Genomic DNA, 22,514 nt, shown 5'->3' with positions numbered 1-22,514 from the left:
TTGGAAGGACTTCAGGGTATAAAGCCAGGAGGAACTTTGCTTCCTGCTTGTCAGAAGTAGTGACTGTGTGTCACTAATGGTGATGACAGGGTCTGCTCTGCACTGAGCTGTGTGCTCCTGATGAGGCTGTGGCCAGTCTGCTGTAGTGGCCTTCCAGTGGGATGTAAATGATGGAGAGAGAAGGGGTGATCCAGACTGTGTGTTTCAGGTATTCCTTCCACTGCCCCATGGTACAGCCAATGAGCAGGAGGTTCTGGTGCTCACAGTACTGGTGGCTTGGGCACACTGCTGCCAGCACATGGGGTCTGTGGGCTTCTGCAGGCACTGGAATTACAGCTGTGGCTGCACAGCCCCATAGGTATGGGAAATGAGAGGGAGCAGAGAATGATTCTGCCAGCCCTCACTGCAGGAACGGGCTGGCGCTGCAATAACTAAGTGCCTTTCATTGCAAAATCAATCTCACACCAAGCACTGGGCGCTGAGACTGCACCCACCCCTCCCTGTCCCCTGCTCTGTTTGCTGCATGCTGTGCTCGGAGGCAGCTGGTGACACAAGTCGGGCAGTAATTGTCATGGAATTAACCTCTGACATTCTTTTAAAAATAGCCCCAATAAATCCAATCATTAGCAGCTCTCCTGCTTTGCCTCAAGGGTAAGCGCCGCAGATTAAAGTATTTACATGCCGCAGATCCGTGTGTGCTTCCCTGCCTGTCCTCTGCCATGGTGGGAGCATCCCTGCACCCCACAGCCCGCAGCAGGCGGGGGCACCCTGAGGCCGTGGGGCACGAGCTCCCAGCAGCAGTGCTCCAAAATGCTGCAACTGTCATCACATACAATAGAAAAGCTGAGATGTATGGAAATGTCACAGGGGAGAGAAAGCTCTGACAGCACGGGCTGCCTGAGCTGCGTGGGAATGGTGCATTTAGATGCCTGTGAAAGCCACTCTGCAGTTACTTAAATTGTCTTTGTCTTCTCCCTTTCAGCTGACATTATCTCTACAGTAGAATTCAACCACACCGGAGAATTGCTGGCAACAGGGGACAAGGGGGGTCGGGTTGTCATATTTCAGCGTGAGCAGGAGGTAGGTACAGAATGCCATTTTATCCTTGTGAAGCAGTGTCCTGTTGTTTCCTAATCTGCGCCCGTCACTCTTAACCTCAGTTCTCTCCTAGCAGACTGAGAATTGGAAAGAGGCAATTAGCAGCGGCAAGACCAGGTGTCACACTGTAGAATGACCTAAATTGCACCTGCAGCCACACTGCAGCTCCCCATAGCCCAGCACGGGCACAGCTGGCTGCCATCCACCCCTTGGCCGTGCTGTCCCATCCCCAGAGCCCCCCCGGGTCCAGGCTGGGGCACTGTGCCCTCAGCTCAGAGCTGCACAGCCTGGCTGGGAGCAGAGCTCCTTGGGGGCTTCCTGAGAGGGAGGCATTGCGTGAGGCCACCAGCAATGCCAGGGGGCACCAATGGGTTACACTTCTCCCCACGTTAAAACCTGCACAGGATTTCTGTGTATGCTGGGGGAAACCGATCAGTATGAGGTTACACACAGACACTTTGTTCGCCTTTCTGTTACTGTTCCGCTTCATGCTTCTCTCATTTTTGTTTTCTCCCACTTTTCCTGAACTTCCACCTCCCTGACACCACCTGGGATGCATTCTGTCAGCCTCCTGTCTGACACAGCCCTCTGCTCCAGGGGACCAACATCGGTGCATGTTGGAAGCGACCTGCAGCACAGATCCACTGAATTCCCCCAGCCCCACTCAGAGCCCCGCACTGCACAGCTCTGTGGGACTTGGAGAAATGCAGCCCCTGGCAGATGGGCACTGAGCCTCTCTGGGCAGTGATGGTTTTCAGATGTTGTCTCCTTTCCCAGCAGCACAATTCCCATTCTCTGTGCCCACTGGATGGGCTCTCCCTGTGGCGCTGCTCCCAGTGCTGTCTGTGCCGCAGGGCTCTGTCCCATGGGGGCTGTGCTGGCAGTGCAGGGCTGTGGGCTCAGTGCAGGCTCAGCTCCCAGCCCCGGAGCAGTGCTGGGTCAGCTGTGCAGCGAACCTGAGGGCGAAGGAGTCAATGGGAAGTGTTCTCTCCGTGTCTTACACTCCTCCCTGTCCCCTTCCCGCAGAGCAAGAACCAGCCCCATCGCAGGGGTGAGTACAATGTGTACAGCACTTTCCAGAGCCACGAGCCGGAGTTCGATTACCTGAAGAGTTTGGAGATCGAGGAGAAGATCAATAAGATCCGATGGCTCCCGCAGCAGAACGCCGCCTATTTCCTACTGTCCACCAACGGTGCGTGTGGCTGTGGGCAGCGGGGGCTCCTCTGGGCACTTTGTTCTGCTGATGGCTCTTGTTGGGTATCTTTGAGTGCTCTCTGGGTGAAGTTGCTGTTGTTTTGTCTTTTTTTTCATGGCTGCTGTGTTCCAATGTGCAGCTGCGTTCAGCTCAGCAGTTCCGTGTTATGCTCAGATAAATATCAGGAGGATCCAGGAATATTACTTGGGATGAATGGAGCCTTAAGATGGATGTGACTTAATTACTTCAGGGGACAAGGAGGGTTCTAATTATCTCCCGTGACCAACTAACTTTGTGTTACAGGATTGACTCTATTGATCATTGTAATAAAATTCAAAGATTTACTAAACTCATCTGGGGGAGAATCGCTGAAATGCAATGAAGATCTGTTAATTGAGTTTTTAAGTAGTTCTTTGATTAACCGGGGTATTATCTCGGTGTTTAGGACAGAGATTTGTATTGTAGTGCATCATCAGAGCAATGCTCTGTAACGTATTCCCATGTTGTGCTGTTTCTTTTTGCTCTCACTCTCGAAGTTCACAACAGGGGCTGGGCCTGACTCTGTTCTCTCGCAGATAAAACTGTGAAGCTATGGAAGGTCAGTGAGCGCGACAAAAGGCCGGAGGGGTACAACCTGAAGGATGAGGACGGCCGCCTCCGAGACCCCTCCATGATCACCTCGCTGCGGGTGAGTGGGGTGCGCTGCGTTCCTGCTGGGGTTGGATGCAGACAGCGGTGGGTGCTGGCGGGGCTGTGTGCCCCAGGGACGGTGCTGGCTGCTGCTGGGGGCACAGAGGGTGTTGCTCAGCTGGGGGTACAGACACACTGTGAGCACAGCGATCCCACGGCAGTGCCCAGTGCTGCTGTCCTGCTGGGATGGAGCTGCAGAGCCCCCTCCTTTGCACTATTCGCAGCACAGCCGCAGCTTCTGCAGCAGCAGTTCCTTCTCTGTGAGCTTTCCTGCCCATCTAGGTGGATTAGAACAAGCCTCCCAAGTCAAATGTAAACACCTGAGGCTAGGTTTGCCATTTACTGCAAGGGAGATGCATGCACACAGCCCTTAAAGCAGTCACCCTGTGCCTGGCAGTGCTGGCAGAAGGTGCAGCTAAACCCACTCCTCCTCTGGGGGTCCCTGGGGCTGTTTCTGAGCTTTATTTGTACACAGAGACCTGGCCCTGGGCAGTGTGGGGCGTTGAGGGGGGGCTGCACCACAGGACCACATTCCTGTGCCTGAACTCAGAGCAGAGACTGAAGGTCCCCCTTCACCTGCAGGCCTGGAAACTCCAGGTACACAGTAATGTCATGGTGGCATTAATCAGCCAGAGCAGCTTGTGATTTATTAACCTCCTGTCAGGATTTGCATTCTAAGTACTTGAGTTTTGTGTTTATGAATATAACACTGTTGGTGTGATTGCCCTTGGCTCACTTCATAGCTTCAGGCTTCATTGCCAATTGAGCCTTCCAGAACCTCGGGCCCCATTCAGTTCTCACCTCTGCTCCAGGTGCTCCTGGGGCCAGCAGGCGTTTCCCTGACTGAGCAAGAGGTGTTTCATTTCGTGTGTATCTGCATCTGCTGCCACATTTCAGGCAGCATTTGCAGCCCAGTGCAGCCCGCAGGGGGGGCCTTCCTGGGGTCTGGGTGTTGGTGCTGTAGGAGCTGTGGTTACTGACTCTGAGTGGGATGTGGGCAGGTTTTTAAAGGAAGGTGTCGTTCAGAGGTATAACTGCTGTTAAGTAACTGGAGCTCAGGGTAAAAGAGATGCCTTTTTTAGATTCCAACATCAGTGTCACATCTGCTGGCTTTCCTTCCCGGCCTGTGCTGCTCTGTCTGCACAGTCGGCTGTTGGTGTTGGCTGGTGGAGGTTGGCTGCATTCTGGTGTTGGGATTGGCAGCTGTGGGGCTGCAGTGGGGTCGGACCAACTTGGTGGTTGTTGCAGACATTCGGCCCAAAGTGGCAGCTGCACAAGTTTGCCACTGGTGTCTTTTAATGCTCCCTACTGTCTCCTAACTTCTATAGCAAGCAGCCCCATAGGAACACGTGATTCCTTCTCTGTAGCAGCAGGAAGAGGTAAAGTACAATGTGAGTGCTCAGTGTTATGGGTATTGGTATCCCTGTGCACAACACCTTCTGTCCCTAAGGATGCAAAAAGGAGCAGCCTTCAGTCTGCTCCAGTTCACACTGATGGTTTTCCTCAGGCAGACATGTACATAGCATTCACAATTTGGCTGCTGCTTGGTGTATCCTGAGCCCTTAATGCTCCACTGATTCCCACGTTTTGGTGCATCCATCCATGGTTCCATGTTCAACCACAGACAAGCAGAAAAGATCTAAAAGCACCTTGCTGCAGTCATCTCTTCCCATTCATTGGGATGGTTTAGATTTATTCGATGAGCATTGTTCTCTGAGGGATTTCTAACCCACATAATGCAGGACTCTTTCCCTCTGTTCAGGCCATGAAGGCCTTTGCTGTCCAAGGAGAGCTTTGCGCATGAGTGTAGGCTCCAGTCCAGCAGCTGTGCAGGAGCGCCACATCACGGTGCTCTATGGGTGCCTCTCTGCACCACTGCACACCAGGGGATGTCTGCAGGAATCCTTAACACAGATAACAGCTCTTTAAATAAGGAATGCATTGTCTTAGATCCCCTCACGGCGCAAGGCAGGGCCAAGAGGAGCACAGCTATTGCTGTTGTCACAATGCTGTTTGTGATTAAGAGCTGTTATTTCCCTCAATTCCAACAGCATCCATCATAAATTGTGTTTTATATCTCCCATTTTGCCAAAACATTCATATTTTTTGGCTACTGGGTACAGTTTCATGGAGGGTTTGTTCTTTACTTCTCCTGTATCAAACGTATCCATGTTCACCCCATGGCCTTGGGAGGGCCGTTTCTTCTCTGCATTCTTACTGCAGCATTCAGGTGCAGATGATGAAAGTCGTTCTGAAATGTAAGACCTGAGCAGGGACAGATTCCCAATTGCAAACTAAACAAGGATTCTGTCCTGCTATAAAAACAAGGAGGGAGGAGGGCTGGGGGGGCAGCTGGGCTGGGGGATGGTGCTGGCAGTTGCTGCTCTGAGGCATCCTGCCCTGACCCCTTTGGGGTGCTCTGACTGCGTTGCAGGGCTGGATTTGCCCTCACTGCTGCAGGTGCAGCTCCTGAGCCCCTCTTCCCACTTTGGACCCCCATAGGAAGGGCTGTTCCACACCTGGGGCTCTGCTGACACTGCATGCAGAGCACTCATAGCAGGTAGCAGGGAGCAGAGCTGTGCTGGGAGCACTGGGGAAATGACTGAACCAGGAGCTCCATCAGTGCGCGGCCAGTGGCCATACAGCAGATTTGTCTTACTGGGAAGGGGTCTTCTCAGATGGCATGAGGGAAGCCCAGGAAGGCCAAGTCCTGAGGAACATGAAGCTGCTGCTCTGCCGTGCGTGTGGTAAGAAGCGGTGGGGTGCGATGTGTGTGGGCGATGGGAGCACTCTTTTTGCAGGAGGTGCCTGGTAAAAGGCAAAAAGAAAAACGAAGACATAATTTTTATAAAGTGAATAATGAATGGCGTTGCCCCCTTCCACAGAACAGGAAATAATTTAATTTATTAGCGCTTTATTTTATTTGACAGCCTTTCTATGTACTTGATGTGGTTTGTTACACCAAATTACCCGCTAATAATGGGTGTATATAATACCAGGCACTACCCTGCAGGTCAGCTCAGTAACTGAAGGGCTGAACCCAGGAGTTCTCTCTGTTGGTGAAGGAGACGGCAGAGCGCAGCCCCGCTGCACTGAGAGCCCAGGCTGGGACCATGCAGGTGTTGGATCTGCAGATCACCCCATGCCCTGTTTGGACACGGGCTGTGCTGTTGTTGCAGCACTACTTGGGCTGGGCACAGCCGTGGGTCTGACTGGGACGTGGTAGGGCTGCAGAGCAGTGCTGAGTGAAGCCGTACTCCGGAGCCTGTGATATATTTATTTTTGCATCCAGAGCAGCCCAGTGTAATGTATGAGCCCATACTCTGCAAAACCATCATGTTTCTGACAGTCTGAGTGACAGCCCACGTCCTGCAATCTCTGAGCACGATGCAAGCCTCTGTCCCCAGATGGCTGAGCAGAGTCCTTCAGCAGCAAATGATGCATCATTGAGTGTGTCAGGCTGAATTAGGAAGCAGGCGCATCACATTAAGCTCAGGCTCCGGGCTGGCAGTTCCTATGCTCCTGTGTCACTTGATCTGGCTGTCGTGCTCCCGCCCCCACCTCTGCAGCCATGGGAAACGTCTTCGGACAGCACACAGAAAACATTTTCTGTGATGGAGTGGCTGGAGGGCACAGCTGCTGGCAGGGGGAGCGCGGGCTGACACCTTCCTGGTGCACACAGCTGCCTTAAGAGCACGATGTCTGAAGTTATCATGTTCACCTCTCCTTGCACATGCTGCTTTTATGTCTCTCTCCATCCCCTCATGTTTACATGGGTTATGCTTACTAATCCAAAGGCAAACATGTATGACACTGCTTCCTATTTCCTCCATCTGTCCCTGCCCTGTGCTTCCCCTTCCCCATCTCTTCCCCTCCTTTACTTCCATCATTCACTGTGAGGCAAATCCAGAAAATCTGAAAGAAAAACCGAGGCTGATTCAGCTCTTAACACAGCGCTTCTGTTAGGAACGGGGCAGGAATTTCACATTCCGAAGTGACAAAATAGATGAGGTTTTGTTGTTTTTTGGCCGGAGAAGGAACTGTTGCTGCAGAAGAGCTTTGGACTCGCGCTGTTGTCTCCCAGAGCAGGCGATGCTGTGGTGCTGCCCCACGTGGCTCCCAGCACCCCGTGCCCACTGCTGACGCTGTGATGCCCTGCAGGTGCCGGTGCTGCGGCCCATGGACCTGATGGTAGAGGCCACTCCACGCAGGGTGTTCGCCAACGCGCATACATACCACATCAACTCCATCTCCGTCAACAGCGACTACGAGACCTACATGTCAGCCGATGACCTGCGGATAAACCTCTGGAACTTTGAGATCACAAATCAGAGCTTCAGTATCCTTTGGTGTGCGCTCCCCGGTGGTGTCCCTGGGCCCCTCTGCTGCCGGGAGCTGTATTAACAGGGAGCCACAGGGCCAGGGCTGGGCTCACGGGGAAGCTCTCCTTTTCCGGGTCAGAAAGGACTGAAAACCAAGTTAGAGGTTTGACCTGTTGTGATTTTCTTTGCCAGTGTTACTAACTGGTCCTGCTTGCTGCTCATTTATTACTGCCGGTTACCCCAGGTCCTGTCAGGAGGTCGGTGCAGGAGAGGTGGAAGTGCAGGGGCAGAGCACAGCAAAGCGCTGCCGCAGGGCTCAGTGTTCTGCAGTACCCACAGCACCCTCGGGCACAGCTTCGGATGTCCCCATCCCCACAGCGGTCACTGCTGCTCGCCCTTGTCTGCGTGGGCTGAGGCACGGCAGCGTGCTGGCAGTGCTGGGCACTGAGCCCTGCCCACACCATGGGACCCCCACTGCCACCACTTTGAGTTCTGCCTGCGGGGCCTGAGCTGAGGCGGAGGGATGGGGGGTGATGTGGAAGACAGATGCCCTGAGGGAGATGAGGAGGGGAAATCTTAATAGCGCAGCAGGGTGACAGGCTGCCAGTCACAGGCACACAAATGAGAGCATGCCTGTCACCCTCCTAACTGCTGCATCAGAAATAATCACAGGGGGGCACTGATCACCAGTGATATTTATATCGTGTTCTGCACTGAGGACCCCCTGGGACACGTGGCAGGGTTGGGCAGCTGGAGAGGAGTTCAGCAGCCATGGGAGTGTGTTTGGTGGGGGCCATGTCTGAGCAGTGCTGCAGTGCTTCCTTATTTTGGACAATGAGGAGAGGATTTGGGCAAAACTTCAGGGGTTTGACAGTCCCAGGCACCAATTCCATGCGGGGAGCAGCGGGCTCCTTCACTCACCCCCAGATATCGTGGACATCAAGCCGGCCAACATGGAGGAGCTGACGGAGGTGATCACCGCTGCAGAGTTCCACCCCCACCACTGCAACACCTTCGTGTACAGCAGCAGCAAAGGCACCATCCGGCTGTGCGATATGCGCACCTCTGCCCTCTGCGACCGCCACGCCAAGTGTGAGTGTGGGGACAGCAGGGCGGGAGGGACTGCTGCTGAGCACGGGGCTGCCCTCACTGCCCGACACCTGCCGTGTGCTGCAGCAGGGAGCTGCATAGGAAAGTTTGCACTGATGTGTGGAGATCTGAAAGCATCGGTCATCCCAGGGATGTTGTGGAGTCTCCTCTGGAGGTGTTCAGGGCCTGCCTGGATGCCCACCTGTGCAGCCTGGCCTGGGGAGCCTGCTTTGGCAGGGGGTTGGACTCGATGGTCCCTGGAGGTCCCTTCCAAGCCCTACAATTCTGTGAACCCCAAACCCTGAGCAGAACACATCTCTCTGTTCTTGCACTTCATGACTGCTTCACAGTCCTACAGCGATAGCTCCCAGCTGAGGCTTGGAGTGCAATGACAGAGCAAAGGAAATCCCTTTCCGTGATGTTTTGGTGGCAGCAGCCCCTACACGGGGAGGAAAAGCCCCATTGGGTGCAATGCATAGGATGGGGCTCTGTGTTGGGCTTGTAACAGAAGTGCTGAGTCATGGCCTGAAACAGTGATGGGGCACCTGGTGGGAAGGCAGGGCCAACCCAGGAAGCTCAGGTGCATGCAGTGTACCTGATGGAAGGGCTGGAGCCAGGATCCACCCCTCCCCAGTCCCCATTTAAGGACTGGCAGTGGAGATGAGGGCATCTCACTGGAGATCCCTGTATACCTGAGGCCTTCCAAAGGTAAGCAGCTTTTTCCTTTTGTTTTTGTGCACATGGGTGTTCCATTTGAGCAAATCCTCACTTGCTGTAGCCCAGGGCTTTACCACCCCACTGTTACTGCTGTGCTTTCCATTGCATTACATGGGTTATTACAGAGGTCAGCCCTGGGTACAGGCATACCTTGCTGCAGAGCTGCTGTCATCTTCTTGTTGGCAGCATATTCTCTTTGTTTTTTGTGTTTTTTTTTTCACCAAAGCCTTTTATACAAGAAAAAAGGCACATAAATATGGTGCGGGGATCTGATCTCACATTAGGAACTCCCTGCTCCAGACACGTGGAGCTCATTCTGCACAGGGCTGAGGATCTGTGGTGCAGAGCTCTCACTGCCTGCTGTCAGCTGGGGCAGCACACAGCTGGTGCAGAGCTGAGTGGTGGCAGCGCCTCCAGAAACAAATCACCTCCTTCCTCAGCCCCGAGCAGCAGCTAACGATGTCCTGCTGCATGCAGTAATAAGCCTGGCAAGACCTCGAGCTAAAAATTAACAAGCTGATTGTGCAGAATCTCCGGAGGATGACAAACCTCGTCTGCCACCCTGGGCTCATTTAGCTAATGAGGAAACAAACCTCTTTGCCTCTGCAGTACTCCCCAGTCTCCATTGTAAGTGAGAACTCTGTTGTGGCCTGCAGCACGAAGGGAGTCAGAGCCTGCAGAGATGGCTGTGGGCTCTGCAGCCCCGCGGGGCTATTGTTGCAGTGGGGCTGTGGGTGCTGTGCCATGGGCTTCGTGGTGCTTTTGATTTCCTGGTGTGTGTGGCTAATTGTCCTGACTGGAGTTTAAATGAAGGAGACAGAAAGAAAAGGTAGGGTTTGAATTGGTGTTAGGGAAATGGAGGAGCGGTTGCATTCACTGATGAGCAGTAAGGAGCTGCATGCACTGAGCTGCCAGCAGAGCCCTCTGGCTGCACATGCATCCATGCAGGAGCTCAGACAGCAGAGCTGTGCAGGAGCTGCTCCTGGGCCGCAGATCCTCCAGGCACACTGCAGCACTGCTCAGCCTGTGCAGAGCACACAGCGCTGCAGTGTTGGGATTTGCCCTCTTCTTGCTGCTGCCCATCTCTTCCTGCTCATGTTCTTGGTGCTGCTGTCACCTCTTGGGTTTGTTCTCTGAGGCACCTTGTTTGTCCATCTGCAGTTTGATGCTTTCTACTTCTTTGCTATCAGCAATGATTTCCTCTTGTTCACACACTGTAGATGTGACACCCCCAGCCCTAAGGAAAGGCTCTGTTTATATATCAGGCCTTTTCTCTGCTGTGTTGGAGAATAGCTGTGACAAACGCAGGGCTTGGCCAGGGGTTGTGGAAGTGAGCAACTGAACCCAGCCCTGGCTCTTGGAACAGCTCTGTCCTGCCTTTGTTTTCTGGGAGTGTGGGTGCCAGGCAATGCTCATAAGGTTTGTGGCCATGTCCGTGTTGGGACAAAAGCCAGCTTGGCATGGCTATAGAAATGGGTTTTTTTCCAGTACAGAGTGAAGGAGGAGGAGACAGCAGAGTTCTGTAGTGCTGAGCTGGTGAGGGGTCTGTAGGGATGAAAGGAGGTCTGACATAATGCACAGCCCCTTCATTGGTGCAGATCTGTTGTTTTCTATAAAGCTGTGCCTGCCCAGCTGACGTTACTTTGAAATTGAATTTGTAAATGCATTTAATTTGGACCTTAATCAATGTTCTTCAGACTGCCCAGGCTGAGATTCATTCAAAGACATCGGATTAAGTCTGTAGGTTGCAGTAACTATAAAATGTTTACATTGACTTTCAGTTATACTGCACATTGATTTCTAGAGAGAAAAGGCACAGAGGTTCTAAATCTTTTGGCCTTCTCTTGTGCTGTTGATAGATTGGTCTCTGATGACCCTTCCTGGTTATTGCACTCATTAAGAACAAAGGCACTTCAGTTGCACGGAGTCCATAACATCTAGGTGCCTAGCAGTGGCAGTGCTCACAGAGGGCTCAGCACTGCGGGGTCGGGGTGCTCATGGCCTCCTGTGTCCCTGCATGTCCCCGCTGCCCGGGTGCTGCAGTGCACCCCTGGGCCCCCTCCAGGCCGGGCGGAGCGGCGGGTCCCGCTGGGTCACTGATGCCAGGCCTGTCCCTTCCTCTGCTGCAGTTTTTGAGGAGCCTGAGGACCCCAGTAACCGCTCGTTCTTTTCTGAGATCATCTCCTCCATCTCTGATGTCAAATTCAGCCACAGTGGGAGGTACATCATGACCCGAGACTACCTCACTGTCAAGGTGTGGGACTTGAACATGGAGAACCGGCCCATCGAGACGTACCAGGTGGGCGTAGGGCAGAGCAGGGCCGGGATGGAGGATGGGAGCGGCCGTGGGGCTGCGTGGGGCCTGGCGGGGATGGCCCCTGCTTCACAGCATCCGCCCCTGCCTCCAGGTCCACGACTACCTGCGGAGCAAGCTGTGCTCGCTGTATGAGAACGACTGCATCTTCGACAAGTTTGAGTGCGTGTGGAACGGCTCCGACAGGTGAGGGGCGGCGGCGGGGCTGGGCACTGGGGGTGGGGCTGGGGTGTCTGTGCGTGGGGCCTGGCCTGGCTGGGCTGGGGGGTGGCAGTGGCTGCCCGGCTCCCGGGGCAGTGGCTCCATGCTTACCTCAGCCTGGCAGGGGCTGCGGGGCCGTCGGCCTCACAGGAGCACCACAGTGTTTCTCTGAAACATCAGTGCAAACAGTAAGACACAGCCAGGCCTGAATTCTAAGTCTGATCTAAACTAGATTACAGCTCTGTGTGTTCAGTTTAGGTCAGGGGGGAGCGTATCTCTAAAAGGGTGTGAAAAGCATTTGGTTTGGGTCAGCCAAATCTTTGCCACAAAGAGCGATATCTATGTGGGTAATTAATTATCCTGGAAGGAGTCGTCTTCTGTGTGAGCTCTCCCTCAGCAGAGGAGAAGGACAGAGGGCTGGAGCAGCTCCCCTGCAGACAGGCTGAGGGAGACCTCATTGCAGCCTTCCAGTACTTAAAAGGGGATTATAAAAAGGAGGGGAATCAACTTTGTACAAAGATAGGAGAAGAGGGAGTGGTTTTAAGCTCAGGGAGGGAAGATTTAGACTGGATGCTGGGCGCAGTTCTTCACAGAGGCTGCACAGGGGGGGCTGTGGATGCTCCATCCCTGGAGGTGTTCAGGATGGGGCCCTGTGCAGGCTGGGCCAGTGCCAGACGTGGAGGGTGGTGGCCCTGCCGTGGCACAGGGGTTGGAACACGATGACCTTGTGGGGTCCCCTCCAACCCAAACCATTCCATGAGGTGTCTGAGTGCACACCCCATGCTGTGTGGGTGCCAGGCTGAGCGGGGCCGGGCAGGGGAGGAGATGGAAATGGGGCTGTGGCTGTGCTCACCGACTCGCCCTTCCTGCCCTCACAGTGTCATCATGACTGGCTCCTACAACAACTTCTTCCGCATGTTTGACCGCAACACCAAGCGGGACGTGACGCTGGAGGCCTCGCGGGAGAACAGCAAACCGCGGGCCGTCCTCAAACCCCGCAAGGTCTGCGTGGGGGGCAAGAGGAGGAAAGATGAGATCAGCGTGGACAGTCTGGACTTCAGCAAAAAGATCTTGCATACAGCTTGGCACCCTTCGGAGAATATCATTGCTGTGGCAGCGACAAATAACCTGTATATATTCCAGGACAAGGTTAATTAGGAGGACAAGTTATTCTTTAGGAGTCTCCCATGTACTGAATACTAGTAAACACAAGATTCCCAATGTTTCTTTTCTTTCTTTTTTTTTTTTTTTTCCCCTCTTTCTTTCCTATTCCTCTGTTGAAGTGCTGCTCTGTGAATGGCAGTGTGCAGGGCCAGGCAGACCAGCTGCAGTGGTACCATGGCAGCTCCCAGGTTTCCATTTACCCACGTGCTGAGAGCTCGGACTCAACACGGAGCAGCCGGGGCGGTTTCAGCTGTTGCTGTTGCGGTGGCGGTGCTGTGGTGGTGGCTGATGTGTGGGGTGTGGTGACCTGGAATCATCAGCTGCAGTGGGAACAGACGGGGCGGCTGTGTGCACCTAAGTGTGGGTGTGGTGGGGTTTTTGTCATCCATTCTGATTCTTTAAGGCTTAATCCTAGGAATTCCCACCTGTTGTTTCACAAGGTCAGAGCCCCGTCCCCATTTTTCACATCTGTCCTTTATTTCATGTCTTTACCAACAGCAAAACCAAACACAGGACGGACTGGTGGTGCTCGGAGCTCCCAGGAGGGCTGCGGCCCTCCTCTGCCCCACCCAAACTCCCAAGGATTTGGCTTTGTAGATACTGCGGTGCCTTTTGGGTATATGAAATACCTTCATAAATGATACTTCCAAAACATGCTGATTGCAAACCAAGTTCAACCTGGGCTTTTTTTTTCTTTTTTTTTCTTTTTCTGCATTTCTTGTATTTTCTGTGGCCATTTCTGCTGTCGCGTTGCTGTACACTCCTGCATCTCACGCTTTCTCTCTCTTTTTAATTTATTTATTTATTCCTTTTTTAAAAAGAAAAAGTATAAGTTGCTAATTTATGACGTTCTAAAAGAGAATCCAACCAGATACTGCTCTAGCACCTGACTGCTTCCTTCAGGGGCTGTCTGTGGTCCTACATTATAATAATAATAATAAAACCAGTAACTCTTCCTCTGTGCATGGCCAGGCTGCCCCTTTCTACTGTTAAGATTGTTCAGATCCTTTTTTTACTCGAGCAAATGTTCAATCAAAAACAATAATAATTTTCAGTCCGAAAAACACTCCTGCAAGAGCAAGTAAATGAATAAATAAAGTCAATTACAGCAACCAACACCATTGCTTTAGCAGTGTCCCCATGAGGGTGGTCCTGCTGTGCAGCTGTGCTGCATCCACCACGCCTGTGTCCTGCAGGGAAGCCTTCAGCAAGCCCTAATGGCAAAGTGCACTCTCCCCACAGCCCCTATTGTACCGCATGCTTCGGATGCCCTGCAGCTCCTGTGCTACCTCCAGCCCTCAGCCCCTACCTGAGGAGCATGGGGATGGGCAGGAGACCCCCACCTGGAGCCTGCGGGGCAGGAGCAGGGGGCATTCACCATCCCAAAGGGATGAGTAGGGGGATGTGCACCTCCTCCCACATTTACTACAAGTGGTGGCTTTCAGGAGTACCTTTTCTTTTTTTTTAATGGTTAAAAAAAAAATGCCAAGAGTAAAAAAATTTTTCAAATGTTCTTTTTTTTTTTGTTCTTGTACAGAAAGCCTGCACTCTGGTACCAGAAGTAAAGTTGTTCCAAACGTGTCTGTGTGGAGCTGCTGATTGTTGTGCTTTCCAGGTGGCTGCAGCTGGGGGTGTGCTGCAGGGACAGAGCCCTGGGGGGGGGGTACAGCACCTGGGCAGCCCATAACCCTGCTGCACGCAGCGCATGGCACCATCCCCGTGCCTGTGATGCGCTGCCACCTTCCAGCTCTGAGCTGAGTGACACGTGGGAGGCTGTGTCCTTCAGCATTCCTTCTGGCCCCAGGCTGCACAATGGGGTGATGGGGGCCGGGGGGCACTGCTGAGGGGAGCGATGCGTTCAACAGCTGCCATCCCACCAGCAGTGAAGCAGCCACCAATATGGGAACAGGCGACGGCTTTTTCTTCGTGTGCAATCTCTGCTGATAGTGGAATTGGCTTCACAAGGAAACCAAAGCCAGACCCAACGCTGCGCCTGAGCAGCACCGCCCGGCCTGCACCCCACAGGGACAGAGCTCATTACTGGTAATATGCTACACTGAGCTGCTTCCTCCACAGCCCATGTGCTAATTCTCTGCTGCTGCTGGTGATGAATTTAAACAGAGGCACCTAATTAGAAGCTGTAGGGCATGGATAATGCTGGAAAGGAAATGTTATACAAACAGACGCTCATTTACCTTCATATTAATGGCATGACCTTAATCTACCACTCCTCAGCCCCGAGGAACAGACCCACACCACAGGGGGAGGCACAGGAGGAAACACCCCGACCCATCCCCTCTGACAGCTCCGAGTTCAGCCACAGCCTGAAGAACTGAACTTGAAAATAATTCTGTTTGGCACCAAATTGCACAGATGCTGATCTGAATGTTTATGAAATTTAATTTGATGCTGTACAGTATCACACAGTTTGGCAAAACACAGCCAACATTTTAGGCAATAGGACTTCAGTTCTTTGCTCTGTTCTTGAATTCACAACTCCAACACAACCCAACAAAAACTGGTGTTAGGCCTGTACAATCCATATAAAAAAGGGGTTGGTTTATTGTAGTTCAAATACATAAACTGAACAATCCCAACATTTCAAAATTAAACTTTAGAAACACAAGTTTAACATTCAAAACAGGAGTATAGTTTACAAGAATTGCCCAGAAGGGGAATCCACAGTCTAATCCAGAAGTATGCAAAGATCACTTATCGTAAATAAAAACATTTATACAACCGTCCTGCTCTGTTGGGTAGCCACTGCTACAAGCCACATGTTTCCAACTGGAGTAAAAATCATTGGACAAATCTTTGCCTGGGCAGAGCAACCTGATTTTGTTTCTAATCCATGGACAGGGTAAGGAACAAAGCAGACCTGTGAGCAAATTTAATTTGGTCTCTGTAGTGCCAATTCTCCTTTCAGTTTTAACTCGGGCTCCAATGGATTCAGATCCACTTAGGAGGGTGAAATCAAGCACAGAATCAGCACCTGTTATCATAACACAGCCCTCAGCCATCAGCAGCTTCAGCTGTGGCAGCATCTCACCTTCAGACAGCCCTAGGGCCACGCTCACATCTGAGCCCCATGCACAGCTCTGGGAGCTGCACAACAGCGCTCCTCCTGCACCACTGCTCCGGGACATGGCCCTGTCACAGTGAGCGCAGCTGGGCCCCACCAGTCCTGCCCTACAGAAACTCATAAATAACTGCCATGTTCTTTTTTCTTCCTCTTTTTATATACATTTTCTATTTTTACACAGAGACCATTTTATGTTCACAAATGCTGCTTTTTCCTCCGTTCCTAAGATGGTTTTGCAATATATTCACGGTAATGTATATGTATAAACCTGACAGATGGCTCATGCAAGCTTTTTGATTTAACAGATACTCTTGCCTTAAGTGTACTCATCCCTACTTTGTTGTCCGTCTCGTCGGCTCTGAGGCTGTGGGTGGCGGAGGCGGACCTCGGCGGTCCAGGTCATCCACGTAGGACACAATGAGTTTGCGTCTCTCCTCTGGCACGCAGTCAAGCACCAGATAGCGCTTGTCGTTCTGTAGTATCTTCTCCACGTCCTTCAGATGCTGGTCTGACTCCTGGATCAGCTTTTTGGATCTGGAAGCAAGCACAAGGGATTACTGCCTGGCAGCGGCCTGGGCCGCAGGGTGGGAGCTGGGTCACATCCTGCAACCCCACCTAGCAGAGCAGGCAGTCAGGGGGAGCGCAACACAAGGAAACTGCACAGAGGTCTGGGCAACAAACACTTTCTGCTCAGAATCAGTCACAGCAGCAGTAGTCAAAGCAGAGAAACTAAAGTGTTTTTAGCTTTTGTGCTAAATTAATTAAGCATCATGGAAGACTTGTTTCGGGCTTGCCATGGCCTTGTACAGCACTACACGAACTATTTAAATGCTAAAAACCTTGGGGGACAAAAGTTAACAGTTTTAAATTAGGCATCCAATTGAGGCAGACAATTAGAATTCGACAGTTTTAGTGGCAAACTGTGTGCCAGCTGACAGCACTGTGACTCGTTCATTGAGCAGCATCACCTGAACCCAGAACTCCGAAACACCCCAGTGATGACTGGAGGGGCAAGGACTGACACAAGCATGGAAGATGGCCCTCACCACAAAATGAGTCCAATACCTGACAGCCCAGCTACACATAATACTATTCTGAAGCAAAAGACAACCTCACATCTGTGCTGGTTTGATTTTCATTACTGGTTAACCATTAGAGAAATGTCTAAATAAAACAATAAGAATCCTCTGTCAACTACAGATTCTTTTTTTTTTTTGTGGCAGATTATGAAAAAATTACAGAATTAATTTAGGCAAAATTATTCCAGGGAAAAAAAGAACAGCTTGTTGCCATTTATACACAAAAGCACAGAAAGATGAGCTCTTGGGTGACATTCTGCTACACACCTGTATGTTATAAATTTGGTCTCCTTCAATAATGTTCGGAAGTCAGCTTTGGCAGTAATGTATTTGTCTCTAATGTACTCCTCAAACTCCCTTTGTTTTTTCTGAAAGACAAAAGACAAACTCAGAACATCGAATGCAGATGAAGTACTTCGTGCAATTCAACACACTGGATACAAGTAGAAGTTACATGATGAATGCATTTTTGTTTACTTTTTACATTTTTTAATTAAGAAATATGAACGTTCACATAAAGCAGGCATCATCTCAACAGTCCCTGATTTTCTTTCTCTGTATCCTGCACCACAGTGAAGGCCAACAACAGCAGTGCAAACCTCTTACCCGGTCACTTGAAGAAAATTTAATGCACCTCGGATCTTCTTTAATGATCTTTTTTACTTCCTTCCACGTTGATGTTAAAGTTATCTTTCAAAAGAAGCAAAAACAGTTAAAACTGCATGAAAAAAATCATATTCTACAAATGCGGAGTGTAAATATTACCACATCTGAAAGCAACCACCTCCAAAGCACAGCATCAAAATCGCTGCTGTATCCAAGTGTTGGGTTCGTATCATTCCCGTTACTGTACTTTTTTATTAGATGATCTCATACATTTACTTTTCTTCAAACACTTTCAAATCAACATACTCACAAACATCATTTACACTCTAAGGTCTTTTTCCAGAACATATCTATGGATAGATGCTGTGAAAAATTACCTACAGGAAGCCTGCTTCAAAATAACATCTGCCATTTGATTCCATCACACTAAGATCTGCCTGCTGTTCTAAGAGCTTTTAACCAATGCCTTAAAAACATAAGAGCTGTAGGGTTAGAGAAAGCTGACTGAAGTTTGTACACAATTTTAAAGATCAAGACTCACAAGAACCCCACAGCACACTGAGGAGATGACAGGTTCCCTCAGCTGACACAGGAGTTCAGATTAACAAGCATGCTTTAAAACAGAACGCTGAGACAGACAAAAGATCATTTACTGGTATTGAGATAAACATATTGGATATTTGAAAGAGCAAGATGCCATATAGAAAAGAATATCAAGCAATTCAATACTGAAGAAATGTAACATCCTGCAGGAGATAAAAAAAATCACTGATTAGAAGTTTAAATGCAAATGAACTGTATGTTAAACTGAAACAGAACTCAAGATAAACAAGTAAGGAAATGTAACGCTTACATTTTTCTTATGGGGAAAAAAGAGTGGTGAAGCAAATGGGAAATAAAGCCAAACAAAATTAACTTGTGACAGAAAACTGAAGAATGTAACTCCCCATGGACCTGTAAGGATTTCACGTTTGAGCACACACAGCTCTTACCGCTGAAGTTTCATCCAGAAGTTGCCTAAAGTGTTCCCTCTTCTTTTTGGTAAGTGCTTCGATGTGTTCATTAAAGAGCTTTTCCTTCTCTTCTCTTTCCAGCAAGGAGCCAGACTCCCATCGGTGGTCTTTGCGCAGGGTCCTTCTGGTATCAGACCACGACACATCTGAGGAACGCACCTGGGCAAAGGGTGATTATTCCTGTAAATGTTTGTTCTGTAGTTCACTGACAACTGTTACGTAATGCTTAGCTTTTTTCTACCCCTTGTTTTAAACTATAGTTCAAATCAAAAATGAAAGCTCTTCAAAAACAATTAAGAGACAATAGCAGCTTTCCTATAAACACTAACCATGCAGCAGCTGAGGGAAGCGCTATGGGTTCAAACGCAGGAGGAAAAATCACACTGACCTGGAAGTCTATTCTCACGTAAAGAAGATAATTCTATTTCTACATAAACTTAATTACAAATGCCAGAGTGCTTTTTATACAGCACATCAACTAGAAAAGAACACACTGCCAGGCTCCTGGCATGAAATGCAGAGGAGAGAACCTATTTGTGTCTTACCATGTCAGACAGCAGTGCTTTGAAGTTCTGTATAGCTTCTTCCCGTTTGTGCTGCTCACGCTCTCTGTCGATCTCCTTGGTCTGCTCTGAACGAGCTTTCTGCACTTCTCTTTCTCGTTCACGCAAACTCGCCTCAATGCGAGCCTGTCTTTCCAGCTCCTTTTCCTTTTCAGAATCTAAATTCTGGAATGTAAGGATAGAAGTTTCTCCTCAATAAAAACAACGTGACATCTTTCATGCTCTGAAATGAGAGTATTATCAAACCCAAAGTATCTCGGAACAAAATACTTCAAAGTGATGTAAGATCTAAAAGGCTACAAAATTTTGCTTCAAGAAGTGCTGAATTGCTGTAGAGGCTGCATGGGGGAAAGAAGTCTGGTTACAACACAGACTTATTCTCATCACAGAGCAACTATTCTCAGGAGTGCGTTCCCTGACTGTGAATAATGGCTGAGGGAAGCAATATAACCGTCTTTAGCCAGCTTTTACTTCCTCCACCATTACTCTCCTGGAAGAACAAGGTAGGAACGCTGCATTCAGAGAAAGGAACCAGTGCAGGAACTGCGTATGAGCTACCTATAATCCTGGAAGTTCAGCTGATATGAAGATCACAGAACAGGAAAGTACCCGTTCTGGTTCGCAGTCATCAGTGTGATGTCTGCACGTTCTGAGGTTTTATAGCCAGTGACCTTAAAGGAGTCTCTGTTTTTTCTGTTCTGCTGAATAAATTCATCTGTTGTGTGTATGTATGCGTGCACACACCATGCAGATTTGCAGCAGCAAATGGACAGCACTTCTAAGACTTACACTGTCATTCCAGGGTACTTCTACAAACAACCACCGTACAGAGTTTTCTTAAGCATGGAAAAAAAGCACACGTGAGTCTATCTTACAGTGAGTTCCTTCACACATTATTAGCAACGTAACCAGCAAAACACGCACAGTTACACCTTCAAATGTCACACACATACCTTAGCTATTTTTTCAATGTACTGTTTGAAAAGGTCTTCCCTCTGTGAAGAGCTATCCACAGCTTTGTAACGAGGGTCAGTCTCTACTTTGTCCTTCACTTTGCTCCAGCGAGACTGACTGTCCAGGTGGTGGTTAGCCAGTAGTTCAAAGAAGTCCATTTTGATCTATTTTACAGACAAGAACAAAGACAACACTTGAGAAAGAGACTTTGATACATAGCAGTTTGCTCTTATGAAAAAAGAAATGAACTTACCTCCATTAGGGGGAAGTATACTAACATTACATACCATTTTAATTTAGAAAAATCATTTAAACTTCTAGAACTCTGAATTTAGACCTCACAATCTAAGATTCACTTCCTCTTTGGGAAAATTTTGCTAAAGGAAATATATCAGGAAGATCTGCTAAATCTAAGATGAACTATACTCATTAAACAATGATTCACCAATACAAATTTTATTTCCTCAATTTCAGCTTATTTTTTGAGCTTTTACATACCAAAGTAACGAGCTACTGATTCTACACTGCGGCACTTTTCTGTCAATATCACAGATGCTATGCACTTTTAAACAGGGCTCTAAATAAATCACCTATTTAAGGACTCGTACTGCAAGTGTACAATAAACAGAGGTAAACACTTGGGTCTGCTCATAAGTAGCAGTATCTTAAGATGGATCTAAACAATAGCGAACTGAACACATACAGCAGTAATTAAGTGAATTACATTAAAGGACAGATATGCAAATAAGAAGTTGTTTTAGTTTACATTTTCAATTTTAAGTGGGATGACAACAGTCTGCCCAAAATGACAGCACTATGAACGGCTGCACAGCATCAGTCCTGCTGGATTTCTGTTCTGGGTTTTTTGTTGTTGTTTGTTTGCTTAAATCTTAAGACAAAAGCTAGCAACTAATGCTTAAATCTTAAGACAAAAGCTAGCAACTAATTTTCACTCAAACTCCCAGGATCAGCAGGCACAAAAGCAACTGCTGTGCCTTCCTACACCTCTGTTTTCTGGGGTAGATGATTTCCCTCATTCCTGACATGCTTTAAGTCCTAGATAATTTTTCCTTTTTATTTCCAACACTTGATTCCACACCAGTCTGGTTTGGCATTTAAGACCCCATGTCTGAGAACAGAAGCAAGGGACCTGTTAGCCTCACTCCCTGAACAACCTGGAGCCAGTGAATGGACAGACTGGACACACAAGTTGAACACGTTGCCTTCGTAGCATCCCAAGCCTCGTTGGCCTATGGAACAAAGTTCTTTGGTCTTGGCACACCACTAAAATAATTAGTTAAGGACTAGCCATTCCATTTGTGCTACTTATCACCTCTCCTCATCCATTTGAAAATCACCAAAAGCAGTTTAGCTCTGGGACACTGAGGTTCACAATGGAGGTGAACACTCTGCATATCCAGAGAACTGCCAACCTGCTGTTCTAAAAGGGATTGGTTACAGATGGAAGAATGAAACAAAGCTCAGAACAACATTCTGCAGGCTGATCCAGCAATAACTTAAACTAATCACAATATTAATTCATAGACATAAAAGGATTTATAGACTTTTTCTTTACTATCTCAGAAAGTTTCAGATATTAAGCAGAGATTAGAGAACGGCTGGTCAGAGCCAGCAGAGGAGTTACTCCGTATCTACAGCACTGTCATTTTGCTTAAAGAAGCTGAACAAAATGCTAAGCAAACCATTTATTCATTTTAAGATAAAGAATGTCGTTTCAAAACATCTTTAAACATGCATGCAGTATAAAAATATGAAGCTTTCTAAGCCATGGCATTAGAAATATGTCAAAAATCAAACAGTGCCCAGATCATACTACAGAAGTCTATAAAGTAAGGGTCTCTCAGAGCTCAACCAGAAGCACTCTGCACAAATAACGTCTGAAAGAGATATTCCATGGGAAAAGGGGATCAGATCTCAGAACATGCAGCACCGCAAGAAGTGTTTCCACAGCAGTGCAACACAAACCCAAAGCCTGTCAAGCCCTGCACCATGCAGGGCACCATCCCACCCCCCGCCCCATCCCCACCCCCTCACCCTGTGTGCTCCCAGCACTGCGCCCCACCCGCCCCACCACCCCCAGCCCCCCCAACACTGATGCTCTGTAAGCAATGGCTGCAGAAGAAAGGAAGCATGGAGCCAATTCCCTAAGAAACTTGAATGACTCTCAAAGCGTGGGTTTAACTGCAGCCAGAACTATCTTTCATCTGCAACATCTACAGCACAAGTACTGTGATTTGCTTTTTAATTAAAACTTCAAAACGTCTCACCAAAGAACAGCCTTTTAGGACTGCAGCTCTTTGATTTGAAGTTCAGTACATGTAAGCACATAACAAGGAGCTAGCCTGACAAACACCACTGAGGGGGAGCCCTTACCGGGCTCTGGCAGGACAGGCGCTGCTGCCCAGC

The 22,514-nt window shown here is 49.3% G+C and overlaps 2 protein-coding genes across 16 annotated transcripts in view; one reads left to right on the top strand and one right to left on the bottom strand.

Moving 5' to 3' along the window:
- PPP2R2B (protein phosphatase 2 regulatory subunit Bbeta) overlaps positions 1-14,371 on the top strand; it is a 69,585-nt gene extending 55,214 nt beyond the window's left edge. For all 4 annotated transcript variants that reach the window (XM_004945052.5, XM_046900423.1, XM_414666.8 and 1 more), the window contains 8 exons: positions 983-1,080; positions 2,125-2,290; positions 2,869-2,981; positions 7,145-7,322; positions 8,233-8,397; positions 11,241-11,410; positions 11,520-11,611; positions 12,505-14,371. In XM_004945052.5, the coding sequence (XP_004945109.1) occupies positions 983-1,080; positions 2,125-2,290; positions 2,869-2,981; positions 7,145-7,322; positions 8,233-8,397; positions 11,241-11,410; positions 11,520-11,611; positions 12,505-12,784 (1,262 nt within the window). In that variant the 3' untranslated portion in view covers positions 12,785-14,371. The remainder of the gene's footprint in view (positions 1-982; positions 1,081-2,124; positions 2,291-2,868; positions 2,982-7,144; positions 7,323-8,232; positions 8,398-11,240; positions 11,411-11,519; positions 11,612-12,504) is intronic.
- Positions 14,372-15,172: 801 nt separating this feature from the next.
- The window catches only part of TCERG1 (transcription elongation regulator 1), a 32,640-nt gene continuing 25,298 nt past the window's right edge, over positions 15,173-22,514 (bottom strand). For all 12 annotated transcript variants that reach the window (XM_046900418.1, XM_015294049.3, XM_015294051.3 and 9 more), the window contains 6 exons: positions 20,087-20,251; positions 19,116-19,298; positions 18,550-18,729; positions 17,558-17,641; positions 17,219-17,319; positions 15,173-16,406 (listed from right to left, as the gene is read on the bottom strand). In XM_046900418.1, the coding sequence (XP_046756374.1) occupies positions 16,205-16,406; positions 17,219-17,319; positions 17,558-17,641; positions 18,550-18,729; positions 19,116-19,298; positions 20,087-20,251 (915 nt within the window). In that variant the 3' untranslated portion in view covers positions 15,173-16,204. The remainder of the gene's footprint in view (positions 16,407-17,218; positions 17,320-17,557; positions 17,642-18,549; positions 18,730-19,115; positions 19,299-20,086; positions 20,252-22,514) is intronic.

Source organism: Gallus gallus, chromosome 13 (assembly GCF_016699485.2).
Source record: "Gallus gallus isolate bGalGal1 chromosome 13, bGalGal1.mat.broiler.GRCg7b, whole genome shotgun sequence".
NCBI lineage: Eukaryota > Metazoa > Chordata > Aves > Galliformes > Phasianidae > Gallus > Gallus gallus.
The sequence above is the reverse complement of the archived record's forward strand: the minus strand, read 5'-3'. Positions and strand labels throughout refer to the sequence as shown.